The sequence below is a fragment of the Wyeomyia smithii genome, chromosome 2, assembly GCF_029784165.1.
Source record: "Wyeomyia smithii strain HCP4-BCI-WySm-NY-G18 chromosome 2, ASM2978416v1, whole genome shotgun sequence".
In the NCBI taxonomy this organism is placed as follows: Eukaryota; Metazoa; Arthropoda; class Insecta; order Diptera; family Culicidae; genus Wyeomyia; species Wyeomyia smithii.
The window spans coordinates 177,050,495-177,068,731 of NC_073695.1; the positions used below are offsets into that span (position 1 = coordinate 177,050,495).

Consider the following 18,237-nt stretch of genomic DNA (forward strand, 5'->3'; position numbering starts at 1 on the left):
TCATTTCTTTTATTTCGCTATTTCTTGAGCACTAACATTACGTCAAATTTCATATTTTATACTTCAATTACAACATCAATATTGGATTGAAGCGTCCATGTAAATCTATTTTTACATATAATAAGTTTGAATGAGAAAGGCTGGGTCTGACCGCTGGATGGATTAATTTAGGTGTTTTCTGTGGTTTGTCCAGTGAAGATTTAGACAACTAAATTATTTATATTAAACATTTATTTTGGAAAAATCTAGAAAATGCTTCTAAAATACAAAAAAGAGCAGTAAATGAAAACTCGTCTTTAAATATATAAGAAACCGATTGCTGTTAACTTTTTACAAATAGCCCTTAGAAGTAGCAACCTCCCTTAAATAATAGTTATGAAGGCGGTAACAACTATTCTAGCGTAAGGCACACTTTAAAATGTACACTAACAATTGGTAGTGTACTCTGTGTTGGCTATAATTTATTGAACTGTTTTAGAATGCTATAAAAATTGCTCAACTACAACAAACTACAACGACATCTAAAAGACTCTGCTCAGGGATACCGTATGTGCCAATTTGTCTGCATTTTTTAAGTTGGTTTGTAGATATTTGCAGTTTTTTTAGAGTTTCTGCAGATTTTTCTGCAGATTTTTCTGCATATTTGTGCAGATTGTTTCTCGCGCGAGGGTAATTTTTTTTTTTTTTGAGTTTTTGTCTTTAGTTCTGTATATTTGATTACAAATAAAATCTTTAATGCATCCAAATAAAATTTATGGATCAAACACAAGTGTCTCAACCAAATCGGTAATACATTTGGTATCATCTGATTCATTTCGGCAAGTCATTGTGATTACATCAAATATTGTTCCTCCCAGGCACGTTTGGGCCGGTTCACGCTGTTCGCCGTTAACACAAACATAGAATTGATTGCACTCTTCCGCAGGTATGTGGTGGATTCCAGTTGGCTTGCATGATGTCGGGGGTACCGGTAAAATGTGCTAGAAATGGGAAAAAATAAAATTATTGGGTAGGTCAACATCGATCAATAAACAAGCGTACATCGCAGTCCACGTTTTCCGGAAAATCACATTCTCTAGTAACTGGGTTGAACAACAGATCACCTGCACAGCTTCTAACTTCGCCTACAGCATCCCAGTTGAAGCAAATGTGATATTTAGAGCAGTCCGTTAAATCTGGGACAAATGTTGGGACTGATGGATTAACGTTATTCGGACATACGCTTTCTGTGCAATCGACATTCTCCGGTAAATCACATGCTCTAACATTTGGATCTCGATTAAACATTAGATCTTCGGAGCACTCCAGCAGGAATCCTACATCATCCACACATGCCGTATATTTCCGACATTCACGCTCAATTGGAAAGTTAACCGGTAAACCAGTATCAAACACTCCTCCATTTGCTGCTTCATCATTTTCGCCACTCCCTTCATCACCATTGCCATCATCACCATTGCCATCATCTCTACACAAGAGACAGGTTACATTCCACGGGTGATCACACTTCTGTTCCTCCTCGTTAAAATAAAATCCTGCTGCACAACGTCCTCGTACCATACTATTCCGGGCGCAAACAAAATAGGCATCGCAATCGCTGAAATCGTTAATAAATGTTCCATCAGGAACTCCAAGGCAGCGGTTGCGCTGTTGATCTGAACATGTTACAAAGAGCACAGCGATAAGTAACAATATTTGTAAGACCGATATTTTAGACATTTTGTTAGTTACGCACTTGAATTGAAACTGTAGAAAACATATCGCTGATGTAGTATGTAATTCGGCTTATATATAATCTGCCCTTAAGGATGCTATAAATCATATTAATAGAGATATCAGTGGATTATGATAAGGAAATGCGAAGCCATATTCATCAATTAAAAAACGCGTGATTGGCAAGACACACGGTGATAAAAGTTCTCTAACGGTAGCTGTAACCAATACAGTACTAGTTGGTCTTCGGATAGAAGGAAAAAGATCAACTTGCAAAAATGTTGCTTTCTCATCTTTAACAGTACTAGCACAGACTTATGCTTTATTCACACTATATTAGCGGATACCATTTGATAACGCTTGGTTCGATATCAGAATCCATACTTCTAGTTTTCACGGGAAATTTGGTGTAAGACATCAGGATAACTAGGCGATATCACATGATATCCGCTGTAGTGTTACAGACATAATAAATTTTCACTAAAATCATCGTTCGGATGATACCAGTACTTTACGTTAGCCACACTAACACCATCTGCTGCCGTGTTTGCGCTGCGTCTTGTGTTGGTATTTTCGCGCGATGACTGTTACTCTTTCCAATCGAATGATAATTTAAAATGATCATATTTTGTTGCGATGGAGCTAGATTCTGATGTAACGTCTGTTTTTAAATGGCAACAGTTTGCACAACCTGCGATTTTGAAAAGGTTTCGAAAGCTGGCTGCACAAGGCTGAGTGGTTTGTAGAACTTCGGACTGGAAAGCTCTTGTCTCAACCTTCGAAAAATTCTTTGGCCATCATACCCTCTGATAAGTTTTGAAATTTTTACTCTCAAACTAGTTGGTTGTATTTGCAAGTGACCAATGCAAAATGTTATACAAGTATTATATGTTTCTTTTAAAACAAAGCACGCCGAATTCGTCTTAGAAAACGTCGCCATCTAAACTGTATGGCGATGATTTCTGCATCGAATTCGACGTATTTTGTTTAAACGAAACAGATATTAAATCATTTGCGGTAATGTTCATTGCTATATTGCTTTTTCTACATATTCCTTTCTGCATTATCTGTTATTCAATGAAGTTGCAGAACTTCTAATTTAAAACAACTTTGATGAGAATAGATCACAATGAACCAAAGAACGGGAGCTGCGTAGCTGCAAGGTTACAGAGTCCGCCTTGTCAAGCGGATGGCCGTGGGTTCGAAACATAGTAGCATCTGGCCACTTGATATCAAAAAAGGACTAAAGTAAACTTTCCCCCAAGCAGCTCCTGCAGTTCGTGATTCATTCGCCTTCTCCACGTTCCGTTCTCCATCTGCAGTCCACAGACGATGGGCGCGTTGTTCCCCCACAAGCATAGTCCATTTATTATGCCCGTAGAGTAATACCGGTCTGATCAGTGTCTTGTGTAGATGGTTAACTTGGTGTGGTTACTCGATCGGAGCGTCCTCCGGAGACCAAATTATGCACGATTTTCTGCCATAATGCTCCGATTAATTTCTCTGCTGGTATCGTTGCCGGCAGTTACCAGTGAGCCCAGATACTCAAACTAATCAACCACCTCGATTTCATCACCACCAATTTGAACTCGAGGTGGGAGGTTAGCACTGTCCTCTTGTGAACCCCTTCCTTTCATGTACTTCGTCTTCGATGCATTGCTGACCAGTCCAATCCGTTTGGCTTCAGCCTTTAGTCCGATGTACGTATCCGCCATCTTCACAAAGGTCCGAGCCACAATGTCGATATCATCGGCGAAACCAAACAGTAGAACCGACTTTTGGAATATCGTGCCACTCGTGTTAATCCCCGCTCTTCTAAAGACACCTTCCAGGGCAATGTTAAACAGTGGGCTCGAGAGACCATCACCTTGCCTAAACCTCTTTGGGTTTCGAAGGGGCTCGAGAGTGCCCCCGATACTCGAACTACAAACATCACTCGATCCATCGTCGTTTTGACCAACCGCGTTAATTTGTCCGGAAATCCGCATTCGTGCAGAATTTTCCATAGCTGGTCTCGATCGATTGTGTCGTATGCCGATTTGAAATCGATGAATAAGTGTTGTGAGGGCACATTGTATTCGTGGTATTTCTGCATAACCTGCCGAAAGGCGAATATCTGATCCGTGGTGGCGCGGGTACCCATGAAACCCGCCTGGTAGTGCCTCACGAACTGCTTCGCAAATGGTGATGGTCAATGACAGAGTATTTGGGAGACTAGCTTGTAGGTGGCGTTCGGCAGAATGATTGCCTGGTAGTTGCAACACTCCTGCTTGTCGCCCGTTTTGTAGATGGGACACACAATACCTTCCATCCACTCCTCCGGTACTCGTTCTTTCTCTCAAATCTTGACAATGACTTAGTGCACGGCTCTAACCAGTGCTTCTCTACCGTATTTAAACAGCTCGCTAACAAGCTGCTTAACTCCAGCAGCTTTTTTCCAGCCGGTCAATCTCCTGCTCCACCTCCAGGGAATCGGGGGCTGGTATTCTGTTATCTTCTACTTCTGCACCAAGATCAGTTGCCATACCGTCCTCGCACTCCACTGCATTGCCGTTTATCGAAGTACTGCTTCCACCTTTCGATCACCTCACACTCGTCTCTAAGGAAGTTGCCGGCCAAGATCCTGCACATATCGGCCGAGTGTCGTTAGCTTGGTACAGCTCTTCCATCGCTACGCGATCTCGGTCCTCTTGCTGGCGCTTCTTCCTTCGGAGGACTGAGTTTTGGCTGTTATGTGCCTGTCGGTTTTGTTCCACGTTTTCTCTCGTACGGTGTTGCTACATACTCACCCGTGCTGCATCCTTCATCGACTAACTGTTTGCATTCGCCATCAAACCAGTATTTCTATGATTTGGAGCCCTTGTACCTAGTAGCGCTACAGCAGTGCTCCCTATGACGGATCGAATGCTTTTCCAGCCATCTTCAAGAGTAGCTGCGCCAAGTTGCTCTTCTGTGCGTAACGCTGCCTCTCGCTGCTGCGCGTATTCCTGTGCAAACCCGGCGTCCCGCAGTTGCTCAATATTTGGTCGCGAAGTTCGACTTCGGCGGTCTTTATACACCGTTGATAGTTTTGAGCGCATGTACACAGCTACCAGGTAGCGGACCGAATCTATAATCGCACTGCAATAGGTGCAAACGTTGATAATATCGGAGAATAACCTGCCGTCGATTAGAACGTGGTCGATTTGATTCTCTGACTGTTGGTCGGGTGATCTCCAGGTGGATTTGTGGATATCTTTGCGGGGGCAGAAGGTACTTCGGATTACCATACCACGGGAGGCCGCAAGGCTCACGCACTGATGGCCGTTATCATTAGACATGGTGTGCAGGCTATCAGGCCCGATTACAGGTCTATACATTGCCTCCCGTTCTACCTTAACATTAATGTACCCAATGACGACTTTCAAGTCTCGTCGCGGGCAGCTATCGTATACCTGGTTTTCCTTCATGTGGGCAGTGCACGTTGATGATGCTGTAGTTGAAGAACCGGCCCTTTATCCTCAACTTGCCCATCCTTGCGTCGATCAGCTGCCACCCCATCACGCGTTAGTACATCTTGCCCAATACTATTAGTCCGGTTCACAGCTCATCGGTGGTGCCACAACTCAGATAGAAAGTAGCCGCCCGGTGCTCGCTTTTTCATACCTTCTGTCCTGTCCAACAAAGTTCCTGCAGTGCTACGACTTCGAAGTGGCGTGGATGTAGCTCATCGTAGATAATCCTGTCCATCCGGACGTTGATCAACCGCTCCTAACATGAAGATCAGAAGATCAGATTTGAGTCGCACCATTTTGGTGAACAGACGCTCGAGTTGGCTAAGCATTTCCTCTACCGCCGGAGTATAATTTACGCACCAATGATCGCGTCGCACCTTCTCACTTAGCTATTGTCGGATGACAATATTGCCTGGGCAACACCAACCAGTTGTGTCCAGTCCATGTTTGAACCGGCAGTCTAGTGTAATCATATGACTCGTGGATGTACGAGATAGGAACTTGTGAGGGCCGGTGCTATATTTGACGCTCGTTCCAGGTTGTCAACTAACCATTTGAAGCCCAAAAGGACTTAAGTAAGCATGGGTTTATTCTCAGGCTCCTCAACCACTTACTCTTCCTTTACACTGAAATCTACAATGCATTCGCGTGACTTCCGCTTAATAAAAATAAGTCCCTCTTTTTTATACAACTGACCAGAAGGACGCACGACAAGGCACCTCCAGGGAATTATAATCAGTGATATTTGGCAGGAGAAACGCAGGCTCGGTATAGTAGAACAGTAAGCGTGTAAAAGGAAGGGTAAAATCACATTACACACAAGCACTGATAAAATAATAATTAATATGCTAATTCTCAACAATAGAAGTGCGGGATACAGCACACACCCGGGCATATCTCACAATAGATCAACCATTCTGGTCGCAGTGAGGAGGTCCATACAGGACAAGAAAACAAAGAAAGGGAAAAATCTATGTGCCAAAGAAGCAGTCGTTTGTTAATCGTACTTCGAGCAAAAAGGGTGGACACGAAATTACTGCAAAACAGAAAGCATACTGTTAACCATCGTATATTTCTCGCATATGATTCAAATTGATTAAGTAGTTTTCTACATTGAAAAACCTTAGTTTTGCATGTGCTGGATGTGCATATGCTTTTGTAACTAAAACATGACTTCACTTTCACACAGGTGCAGATAGCCTACCAAATCAGGTACTTAGCAGCAAATTTGGATACTTTCTCCTACATAAAACGATCATCCATTGTTAACTTATCATCTCCAATGAAAAACTCCTTTCCTGGGAGTTGTTCGAAGTCAGCTTTGCATACGTTTCATTGTCACAGCGACTGCTTTTCGTCAACGGGTTTTTGTAGAGCAGTCTGGCGCGAGTTTTGGCAGTTGTCTACTGGCGTTCTTCACGACTTAAGAACTTCTGAATCTTATACATAAATAATCTACTTCTGGCCTTAACCTTCTGGACGCAGAATTTAAGTGTTGGGATGGCAGGTAAAATTCTCTTGACCTTTCCTTCAATTTTCCTGCATGTTGGTTCCGGGTATCTTCATGCTCCACTCTTAATCCAACTCTAACTAGTCCATGAACCTTTTTATAACTCTTGAGACGGTCGAATTATATATATATATATATAAAATACTTTTCCAACGCACGCTCCATCTGTTGCAGTGCTCGCGCTGCGTGTTCTTTTCGGCGGCAGCCAAACAGAAAATGTATGAGATTGCATGACAGCACCCCGGACCGTGTTGTCATGTGACGACTGTTATTTTTCTGAAAATTTAAAATGATCGTTTTTTATGGAGATGGAACTAGGTTCCAGTGTTACGTTTGTATTCAATATCTATCCCGGCTTGTCGTTTCACTAGCGTTTAGAAGAATATCATTCACTGTGAAAACAGTGAAGTGAGTTTGTCGACATACCAAAAAACTAATATGCGATGCCGACTACACTGCAAGCAACGAGCATGAGCCTGTTGGTAACGAATTTTTGCGATCTACTGTGGACGGTGGGAACCTTCGGGTTTCCACCAAAGGCGAGTATCTTGATGATTTTTCCCAACAACCTGTACCGTGTAGTAACGTTTTTCAGCACACTGCCCAACATACGAATGCTGTTTGGTTGTTCTACCAGAACGTTCGCGGTCTACGCACAAAAATCGACGAGTTTTACCTGGCAACTAACGACTGCAATTTCGACGTGATCGTGTTGACTGAAACTGGACTGGACAGCCGCATCAACTCACAGCAACTGTTTGGCGACACGTTTAATGTTTTCCGGTGCGATAGAAGCTCTATTAACAGTGATAAACGTTCTTTTGGTGGAGTTTTGGTCGCCGTTAATAAACAATACCCGAGCGCTCTGTTATATACTTTACATGGCAACCATCTGGAACAGATATGCGTGAGCACCACTATTTGCGGCTCGTAAATATTGCTTTGTGCAGTGTACATCCCGCCAGACAAAAGCAACGATCCAGCCATAATTGACGCACATATTGCCTCGGTCACCGAGCTGTGCAACAAGAGATCAGCTGGTGATAACGTTCTAATCTGTGGTGATTTTAATCAGCCTCGCATCGTTTGGACACAGGAGAGTGAAACGCACACCAATTCTTCTCAATTGTCTGCTGCTAGTGCTGCGTTGATTGATGGCATGGACTTTTTAAATCTGCGCCAAGTGAACCAGCAATTAAACCATCTCGACCGCATGCTCGACCTTATTTTTTGTTCTTCCGAGCAAACTTGTGTCGTCGATGTTTGTGTTGCCCCACTTGTTCCCGTTGACCTGCATCATCCTCCGCTAGTTATATCGTTGCCAATTATATCCAAAATGACGACACCGGAATCGTCAGCGGACAGCACTAGAGCTTTGAATTACCGCAAAATTGACTTCACGGCTCTTACAGAGTACTTACAAAGCTTCGACTGGGAGAATCTTTACGGAGTAATTGATGTTGACGATCTAGCTAACTCGTTTAGTGAAACATTATGCCAGTGGCTGAGGCAAAATTTACCGACAGTTAATAAGCCTGCTTCCCCTCCATGGGCTACTTCGCGGCTACGTGCACTGAAGCGCATACGTAATGCTTGGCAGCGTAAATACCGAAACATTAAAACAAACGAGACAAAAAGTAATTTTAAACGAGCAAGTACAGATTTTCGTCGGTTGAACGCCAGCTTATACAAAACCTATGTAATGCGGGTACAAACTGATCTCCGTCGAAACCCTAAACAGTTCTGAAACTTCGTAAATACGAAGCGAAAGTGTTCGGTAATTCCTGCTAATGTTTACCTCGATGGAACAGAAGCAAAATGTTCCCTGGATTCATGTGAGTTGTTTGCTAAATTTTTCGCTTCTGTTTTCGCCGACAGCACTGCTTCCGAATCGGATGCTGAGATTGCTTCGGCAGATGTACCGCTAAACTTAGTTGATCTAAGTACATTTGAAATTACTGCGGACATGATACTGGAAGCTGCGAAAAGACATAAAACTTCTTTTTCCGTGGGGCCCGATGGAATCCCAGCAGTAGTTTATACCCGTTGTGCAACCGTTTTAGCTGAACCCTTATCTCGCATTTTCAACCGATCATTTGAGCAAGGAAAATTCCCGCAGATTTGGAAGCAGTCGCACATGTTTCCTGTATTTAAAAGTGGAGATCGGCGTAACATCAGGAATTATCGGGGCATTACCAGTCTTTCTGCCTCGTCTAAATTGTTTGAAATTGTAGTTAGCTCGAGAATCTTATCTTGTACGAAAAACTACATTTCTAGCGACCAACACGGGTTCATGGCGGGACGTTCTGTTACCACAAATCTTTTGGACTTCACTACGACTTGCATATCGCACATGGAGCAAAAAGCCCAGATTGACGTCATATACACTGATTTAAAGGCAGCTTTTGACCGAATTGATCACCACATACTTTTACGAAAGCTTTTGAGACTTGGTGCGTCGCAACAATTTGTTGGTTGGCTAAGATCCTACTTATGTGGTCGGACACTACGCGTGATGTTGAGCTCCTGTTTATCCTCCACGTTCTCCAATACATCTGGAATACCACAAGGTAGTAATATGGGGCCGCTCCTTTTCTTACTTTATTTTAACGATGTGACATTGCTATTAAGTGCTGGATGTAAGCTGGTGTATGCTGATGATCTGAAGCTGTATTTGGCTGTGCGGACCATTGATGATTGTCGTGAGTTAAAAAGACTGTTGGATATTTTTATAAGTTGGTGCCGCAGAAACAGGCTCATAGTTAGTATTGCGAAATGTCAGATCATGACATTCCATCGTAATGCGAATCCTGTCCTGTTCGACTATAAGATTGATGGTCATGTGATCGAAAGAGTGGATCAAGTAAACGACCTTGGTGTTTTGCTCGATGCCAAGCTCAACTTTAATCTGAACCGCTCATTTATCATTTCTAAGGCAACTCGAAAACTCGGCTTCATTGGTAAAATAGGACGTGATTTTAATGATCCATACTGTTTGAAGGCGTTATACTGTTCACTCGTGAGACCAATATTAGAAAATGCGTGTTTGATTTGGTCTCCTTATCTGCTTAGTTGGACTCTGAGGATTGAACGAGTACAAAAAAGATTTATCCGCTTAGCATTGAGAAATCTTCCCTGGCGTGATCCCGCTAACCTACCACCGTATTCCGAGCGGTGTTGCCTTATTGGCCTTGACACGCTTGAACGACGCAGGAGAATCCAGCAAGCCGGATTTGTGGCCAAGTTATTGAATGGCGAAATTGACTCACCGAGAACCCTATCTTTGCTGAATTTTCGCGCTCCGCAACGCTCACTAAGGTCCGCTGGATTGCTACAACCCAGAGTGCATCGCACAATGTTCGGTTACAATGAACCTGTCACTGCATGTGTTCGAGCATTCACTTCAGTTGAAGAGATCTTCGAATTCGGTGAACCGTCGAACAAATTCCTACGAAAAGTGACTATGTCTAATATTTTTTAATTGACCATATAGAATAATATTAGGACCAATGTTTTATATGCTGACTCGGGGCAACCCAATGTATTTTGTTGAATTTAATGTTAGTTCGTAATGTTTGTAGTTTTATTATTGACAAAATGTAAATGCGTAATATTGTAAATGTTTAAAATTGTAAATGTATTCTTAACAAAAGATGATGGGGTTTTTATGCCTCCATGAGGATGGCCTCAAAAGGCTTTTCCCCATCCACTAACTTTCATGGAGACCAATATGGTCTGATGAAAATAGATAATAAATAAATAAATAAATAAATTAACTGCTCTCACACTGGTTAGCAATTCGACGCACGTGCTTGAAGAGAGTAGCGAATCGTGTGTTTCTGATGAGCTTGCAAAAAATATTGTGATGGAATCTGAGATATCTCTCCTGAAAGATAATAAAGGACATTCGGCACAATAACTACATAACGGAGCTCACTGCAGTGCTTTTACAGCGAGCCTCTTGACTTACTTACTTACTCACTTTGTTGGCACCGGTCTAGGGCCGAACGAATTAGAGATGTTAAGCTTCTTTTGTCTTGGGCAGCCGTTCTCCAGTCTCCTCGTACACCAGCAGATTGTGCATCTTCTTCCACCACGCACATCCACCGCGTGCGAGGCCTACCACGGAGTCGACAACCTATTCCTGGTTCTCTACTGAAGATGCTTCAATCCATCCTACGTTACGAACGCGGCTGATGTCTTGCCAGCTATCCGCACGCATGATTTTGATCCCTCCAGCATGATCTGCCACGACAATCCAGTCGATGACCCTTCCTATAGATAGGGCATATGAGGCCTTCCAACCAGTCGTTTAGCATTTGTTCATCCGCCCAGGTCCTTAGTATTATCGGGTGGATCTGGTGGTGGCCTTGCCGTTTTTCAGCTCACTAATCGCCTTTTTACCTCCTCCTGTGTTGGTGGCTCCACAGCTTGTTCGTCACTCATAATCGTCATTCTGTTCCTGCTCTGCTCATCCGACTCCTCACCGTTCAATAGCGCCTGAAAATCTCCGCAAGTCGTTTTGAGAATAGCTATCCTCTGCGCTGGCAAGCACCTGCTCCTCGTACTCGCGCTTCCTTTACTTCTCTCTGTTCTGACGAGTAGTCGCAGTGAGCATGCGGCTCCTGGCACATTCCGCTGTTTTCCACGCGTCGTACCTACCACCTAGCTCGCAGTCGTTTAAAAAATTTGCTTTGAATTATTAAGATACTTTAGAGCGTAAGAAATCAGATATAATTGGCGCCGTAAAACATTAATTTGTATTTGTGCCGTGTCAAATAAATATTAGATGAAGAAAAAAAAAAGTTCGTTTTTCAATTTCAGCTTTGAGCGCGGTTTCAATTTCAGCTTTGAGTGAATTACCCTGATTTTTTGGTATTGCTGTAAGAGCGTGTACATTAGGCTGTCCCAAAAAAAATCGATGTTGAAAATGTCAAGATGCTTAACCCTAAATTGAGAGATAATGTTATTTATAGCATTTTTGTAGAACATTTCGACTTTCCAAAAAATCGTTTTCAGGTCGCCCAGAGGTGATTTATGAAAAAATGACTTTTTCAAGCTACAAAACCACTCTTCTGTACTTTTTTCAAATCTGTTCGATTCCTAAGTTTTTCAATATATTTTTTTATTTTTGTGGGATTGTTTTTGAATATTTTGCATGGTTTGGTTCAACATCACATTCAATTATTTGACTTACAGAGCCCATTGAACATCACAAAAAAAGTGAATTTTTCTTATAATTTTCAGATAAAACCCTTCAAAACACATATAAAATAATTTTGTGATCAAGAACTGAAATTTTTATTGCGAAGCGAGAATCAAGACGAAAATTTACATGAAAAAAGATACTTGATATCTTATCGGGAGGCTGAGATATTGGCGTTTTTACGTGTGAGGGAAAACTATGCATTTTAACAAATATGTTAAGTAACTTTTTTTGGGAGATAAAAAATAACAATGTTAAGAAAACAAATGAAATGGGCTCTGGGAGTCAAAAAACTGAATACAATGCTGAACTGAACCATGCAAAATATTCAAAAACAACCCCCCAAAAATAAAAAAATATATGGAAAAATTTAGGAATCGAACAGAACTGAAAAAAGTGCAAAAGAGTGAGTTTGTAGCTTAAAAAAGTCATTTTTTCATAAATCACGTTTGGGCAACCTGAAAAAATTTTTTTAGAAAGTAGTCGAATTGTTCTTCAAAAATGCTCTGAATAACATTATCTTTCAATTTAGAGCTGAGCACCATGACTTTTTCATCATCGTTTTTTTTTTCGGGACACCCTAGTGTACATTAGAGATGGTCGGGTTTGGTGTTTTTCAAACCCGTACCCGACCCGAACCCGATTTTTTTTTTCGGTCCCGAAACCCGAACCCGAAATTTCATAGATTTTATAGTCGGGTTTCGGGTTTTCATACCCAAACCCGACCTGAATCCGACATTTTCAAACCCGAACCCGACCCGTACCCGACACTTTCAAAAATTTTCAAACCCGAACCCGTCGGGACCATCTCTAGTGTGCATGACAGCGGCTCTGAACCAGCTAGCTGGCATCCCGTCATGTTTCGAAGACTAACATTTCAGCGTGTGTGTAAACGAGATAGCATATCACCAACACTTTTCATACGCATAACATAGCATTTGTCAATGGGGCCCGCAAATCGCGGATCCGCTGCGATGTTAGCTGCGATGAAACAAAGCAAATAAGATAGAGATGCCAGCTAGCTGCTCTGAACCACTTACTGACCGTTGCGAACCTATTTATATGAACGGCTCTCAATGATTTACCTGTGTTGACAGTTCGTGTTGTTTCGGTAAACTTCGGTTCGGCGCGCTCAAAGAACCGTGGTTCATTTTAGTGAGCCGTTCATTCGTGACCCGATCGTCTATCCCTGATGACAAACACTCATCACTTACGCTGAAAATCGTTCACGTGAATTTGTTTGTTTTCATTTGTTTTTTTTGTTTTTTTTTTTTTTTTTGTTTTTCCGTTTGTGAACGATATAGGCACGTTAGACAGCTTTGATAGTTTTGATTTGTGTTTGTGAATAAAAGTTTAGGGATAGATAGGCCGCGATTTTTCTCTAGGTAATGATAAGTGGTGCTGAACTCGACATCTTGGAGTATTATTTTTGTCGGCTAAGGCAGCCATCGCCTCGATACGAGATACATGCGTCGTTAGTTTTGATTCGAGAAGTGCCCTTTTTTCATTGTTTTATTTTTACAGTTTGTGTCTCGTAGGAGCGGAGTTTGTTCCACTTCTTTTGGTGTATGGGGGGTAAGCAAAATTTTTCACTACCCCGGCTAATCGACAAGGGGAAAACAAGCCTTTGATTTTTTCAAATTCAATCCAATTAAATCCAATCCAAAAATAATGTAAGTTTCATTTCATCTCGTATTTCAGGTTTGTTTAAACAAACTATTTACGTAAATTTCCCAATGAAAATTCTGTCAGACAACCTCAAGTTCTGAATACTACGTATTGGTCATCAGAAATAAATTTATATATAAGCAAAAATATTTTTAATTACTGTACTTCTTTAAACAATGCAATCTACCAACTCTTCTAAATTGCAAACCTGTAACATTCCATCATAAAGCAATCCTGGCTGACATCTTCGTGGAAACAGTATTCCCGCTACGCAGCGATAATAAACATCGCAATAGTCCGGATGTCGAAAATTTTGCGAAACAATCGTTTTACACTCCTTTTGTAGCTCTAAAGGTGGAGAAGGAAATTCCTCGGACTGTAGAAAAAAGGTTTACTTGTAATTCAATGTAGAAATGAATATGTAATGTTTCTCATTTACCACGCAAGTATTGATTTCATCTTCAACAACACATGTCTCCTCCGAATCAAAAACTGTACCAGTTCCACAAGACAGCAGCAGTGAGCCTTCATCAATACATGCGTAGAAGCTGCAAAAAATGCGTTAGTATAGTAGTAGTATCCTCCATTAATCCTCCATCTCATGGGTTGAATTTAACGCTTAGTATACTCACTGCTGACAGCTGTTGGCACTGGATAATACACCATTTGGCTGTTCGACGCAAACTTCCATCAAGCATTCCGCACGCACCGCCGTGTCACATACCTGTTTTATGTGGTTGAAATGTAAATCTGGCGGGCAGAACATTCTTCCTCCGAAACATTCATCGTCGCAAGAAATAAACTGTCCACAGTTTTCTGGATCAGCTAACTCACCACCCCTGTCAGGAAAATTGGCACACAAAGGCTCACATAGATCAGGTTCCGTCGTTTCTGCGGTCACAGTTGTTTCTTCTGAGGTGGTTGTTTCTTCTATAATGGTTGTTTCTTCTGAGCTAGTGGTTTCTTCAGTAACGGTATTTTCTTCGGTTTCATCCGTAACGGTAATGTCATCCGTAACAGTAGTTTCATCCGTAACGGTAATTTCATCCGTAACGGTAGTTTCTTCCGTAATAATAGTTTCATCCGTAACGGTAGTTTCTTCGGTAGTAGTTGTTTGTTCTTCCTCCGTTGTAGTTTCTATAGATTCTTCGCAATCCACATCTTCAGGATGATTACAAATGTTTTCGCTTGGATCAAAGTAAAGCTCATCTGGACACTCTCGTATCACCCCAACGTTATTCATGCAGTAAATATACCAACGACAACTTTCGGGATATGGCTGAAGTTCCCAAATACCAACTTCCGAACTAGTACATTCAGTAACACCTATAACATCCCGGGGAGGAATTTGCAAATGGTTAATCTTCACGCCAACTGCAAATAAACTAATCCCTGCTAGGATTCCCACTACCGAAAGTTTGACCATTTCCTCAATCTTTCAAACCCGCACTGATCCGTTATGCTTTCCTCAAAACTACGTAGCTTGGTCCAGATTAGGCACTAATCTAATCTTGACTGTATAGATTACTATTGAGAAACAAAACCGATAAGGTTTCTACTCGTGTAAATTAATTACCATCGTGTTCCGTATTACTGAGAGATCAGTTGAAACTCGGCTCAATGTAAGGGATGAAAAACTGAAATTTTAATTTTAATTTTAAAGCTATAAAATCTATAAAGCTGAAAAATAAACAGTGATACCCTATTCTAAATTAATCAAACCTTACTCATCGCTAGGGTTACCATTTCGTCGGAGTTAAAAATCAGGACAATTTTTTTCCAGCAAAAATTTGATCCTAACTATTGTTATTTTTTGAGGTACCAATAAATAAAACACGTAATTTGAGATTTGCGCTTCAAAATACGACAAAATACTCATATTTAACGTATTTCTCGAACGATTCAATTATGTAACTTTGATTTATTAGGCGTTAGTAGATACTTTAAAAAAGGCAAAACTAGTAAACTGTTTAAAATAAACTTAACAATTGTCAAAAAACGTTTAACGATTTCAACGACTAGACAATTTCTCTCGTCAGGATTCAACCAAAGAAAAAAATCGTTCAAAATAAGTTAATTTCTTCCCGGAGTAAAGATGAAAGTACTGAACAGTTTGCTTCCTGTTTGAATATCCGAAATTATTCAGAAAAATCAGGACAAATGCTAAAATATGAAAAATAAATCAGGACGTTACAAATGGATCTCAAAATCAGGACATGTCCTGCTTAATCAAGACGGATCCCTACTCATCGCGCAACTTTAACTGGTTCTTTGCTTCTATATACAAATAATAACGCAACTAAAACTTTTAAAAAATCATTGAGGAATAACACAACTGAAATGCTATAATACCGAGAAACATCAGAACGCATTAGCTTTGGTTTGGGTAGAATTGATGATAAACTCGATTCTCCCTCTAAAAAGGCACGAAACGTGTTTCTACAATTTACGATTTACGATCAATACCACTAATGTCAATATCATCCTCAAAACCAACGAACATATAAGACTTTATGATTATGGTAACACTTTCTTGCATATCATTGCTACATCTTCGAACTGAACTGCAGGTTCGAAAGCCCATCACATTACTTCAAGTCGTACAACGTCACGTATGGATCCGGAACTACCACAAAATAATAGAAGTGAAGATAAATTTCCATAATCGCTTTGATTTGCATTATTTAATTCGAATCTACTGTATCGTGTGACCTCCCATTATTATTAGGCATTATTAGGCATGAAAAATCAATGACTCAATACGCGATTACTTTCTGACACTCTATCGCGATGTTTATTGTTCGACAATAAATACTAACTTGTCCTGGAGATACACAGTCTACAAATTTGTACAGCACATTTTATCAGCCGGAAGTCTGGAATCTACACCTGGGGAAAACACGAGTACTTGAATTTATTGTCGAACAGTAAATTACCCCACACGCGGTGTACTAGTTCATCATGGTTCTGACATTTCCCTGTCTTTATCAAAATCCGATAAAATTTGACAATGTAGTAGTTACCAAGAATATGTTATCTAATTTTATCATATCGGCTGCGAAGCGACACTGCACAAACCTCTCCCAAATTTATAAGTAAACCATGCTGTTGATTCACTGAAGGTATTTGTTTGGTGTGACTTGAGCTGCAAACATCGAACAAAATGGAAATGAAATGTAAGTGTATTATGATTGGTTTCGAAACAAATTAACTCAAAATTTCCATACCACAGTTTTGGTTGCATTCGTCTGTATTGCCACAGTGCTCGGGGCTGCCTCGAGTCAAGTTTGCAGTGGAAAACCGGACGGAAGCTTCATTGCGGATGACAAGCAATGTAATTCCTACTACTCCTGCGTTGGTGAAATGGCAATCCCCTTGAACTGTTCTCCTGGATACCATTACAATGCCGTCCGGCAGATATGTGAGCAGCCCAGCCAGGCCGGATGTATCAAATGCCCGTCTACAGGATTCCGTAATTTGCCGGTTGCTGGTTCGTGCGATAAATTCGTTCAATGCTTCAAAGGCGTCGCAAGTGATCGGGTGTGTCCGGGTGGATTGATGTTTGACGCAAGTTGGGGACAGTGCAGTCTGGAGAAAAATGTGAAATGTTGATAAATGTTGGATCTCTGCAAAGCTACAAACTGAGTCAATATACAGATTCGCTTATCCAGTAACATTTTTAGTTGTATTAAAACTAGTGCGAATAAACACAGACATGCTTTAGTTCACTCGATTTTTTTTTCGACGTAGATGTTCCGAAGATTCTACGCTCGAAGACTCCAAATGCTCGCTGGCCAACCTTCTTCATCAACCAACACTCATGGCCGTATTATACCACCGGGAGATTAGCGTCATGTAGAGTGCAAATTTCGTGCATTCTGCAAGATCTTAGCTCACTACGTAAACCGTAAAGATCGTATTTACTGTTTCTATCCATCTCTTTACCTTACGGCTAACATCGTTGTCACAAGTCGCGAGAGTATTAAGGTACACAAGTTCATCGACTACTTCACAGGCACCCTTATCCCAACCATCCCAAAAATAATCTATTTTTATTCACTTCTCACAAACCAGTCGGCAGGTTTTGGACATATCAACGATTCTTAACGAACATTTTAACACACTTATGAGAATTCTGAAAACGTAGGAATACTGGAAATTTACTGGAAATGGGTAGAATTGCACTCAGCTCAATGGCACACGTTTTACAGTTGTTTAAAAGTGAAAACTACGTTCACTCCAAGTGCCACAATTAACAATTGTTTCGAATGAAATGCAACAATTGCTGCCATTGTAAGCATCAGATTACGAAGGATACTGAGAAGTGAAGCAATACAAAAACAATGAAATTCGATTTTTGGCTTTATGACCTACGAGGGAACCACAATGCAGTGGCCCTTCTTATAGACTGGCAATTAAGTTCGTTCAACCAGTCTGCTGGTAGTTTGTGTTTCAACTAAACTTTTAAGATAAACCGATGAACTGCACGAAACCGCGCTGCTTACTCCCAACTTTAAAAAGTTTAGCTGGGAGGCCGCTCTTTTCAGTTGCTTTGTGCAGCTGAAACCTTCATATGTTTTCTTGACTTCATGCAAGCTTGACGAATCAACAGCTTATCCATCCTCCTGAATTTGTTTGCTACTTTT

General features: G+C 41.1%; 3 protein-coding genes across 3 annotated transcripts; 1 reads left to right on the plus strand and 2 right to left on the minus strand.

Annotated features, from left to right (window-relative positions):
- Positions 1-299: 299 nt before the first annotated feature.
- On the minus strand, positions 300-1,737 carry LOC129724772 (peritrophin-44-like). Its single transcript, XM_055679923.1, has 2 exons — positions 1,042-1,737; positions 300-980 (listed from the first exon to the last, which is right to left on the minus strand). Exons 1-2 carry the CDS (start codon positions 1,717-1,719, stop codon positions 753-755), a joined length of 906 nt encoding a protein of 301 aa, XP_055535898.1. The 5' UTR covers positions 1,720-1,737; the 3' UTR covers positions 300-752.
- Positions 1,738-13,755: 12,018 nt separating this feature from the next.
- Positions 13,756-15,026, minus strand: LOC129724770 (uncharacterized). Its single transcript, XM_055679921.1, has 3 exons — positions 14,224-15,026; positions 14,031-14,139; positions 13,756-13,967 (listed from the first exon to the last, which is right to left on the minus strand). Exons 1-3 carry the CDS (start codon positions 15,015-15,017, stop codon positions 13,761-13,763), a joined length of 1,110 nt encoding a protein of 369 aa, XP_055535896.1. The 5' UTR covers positions 15,018-15,026; the 3' UTR covers positions 13,756-13,760.
- A 1,650-nt stretch (positions 15,027-16,676) lies between these two features.
- On the plus strand, positions 16,677-17,314 carry LOC129725139 (peritrophin-44-like). The gene is made up of 2 exons (XM_055680614.1): positions 16,677-16,767; positions 16,824-17,314. The coding sequence occupies exons 1-2, from the start codon at positions 16,755-16,757 to the stop codon at positions 17,201-17,203; spliced, it is 393 nt and encodes a 130-aa protein (XP_055536589.1). The 5' UTR covers positions 16,677-16,754; the 3' UTR covers positions 17,204-17,314.
- The last annotated feature ends 923 nt before the right edge of the window (positions 17,315-18,237 follow it).

Excerpts from the sequence above, each read along its gene's own strand:
- LOC129724772 (XM_055679923.1), bottom strand. The coding sequence starts at position 1,719 with ATGTCTAAAATATCGGTCTTACAAATATTGTTACTTATCGCTGTGCTC. Across the intron at positions 981-1,041 it reads CGGAAAACGTGGACTGCGAT|CACATTTTACCGGTACCCCC; the intron begins GTACGCTTGTTT and ends TCCCATTTCTAG.
- LOC129724770 (XM_055679921.1), bottom strand. The coding sequence starts at position 15,017 with ATGGTCAAACTTTCGGTAGTGGGAATCCTAGCAGGGATTAGTTTATTT. Across the intron at positions 14,140-14,223 it reads AGTGCCAACAGCTGTCAGCA|CTTCTACGCATGTATTGATG; the intron begins GTGAGTATACTA and ends CATTTTTTGCAG. Across the intron at positions 13,968-14,030 it reads ATGAAATCAATACTTGCGTG|TCCGAGGAATTTCCTTCTCC; the intron begins GTAAATGAGAAA and ends TTTTTTCTACAG.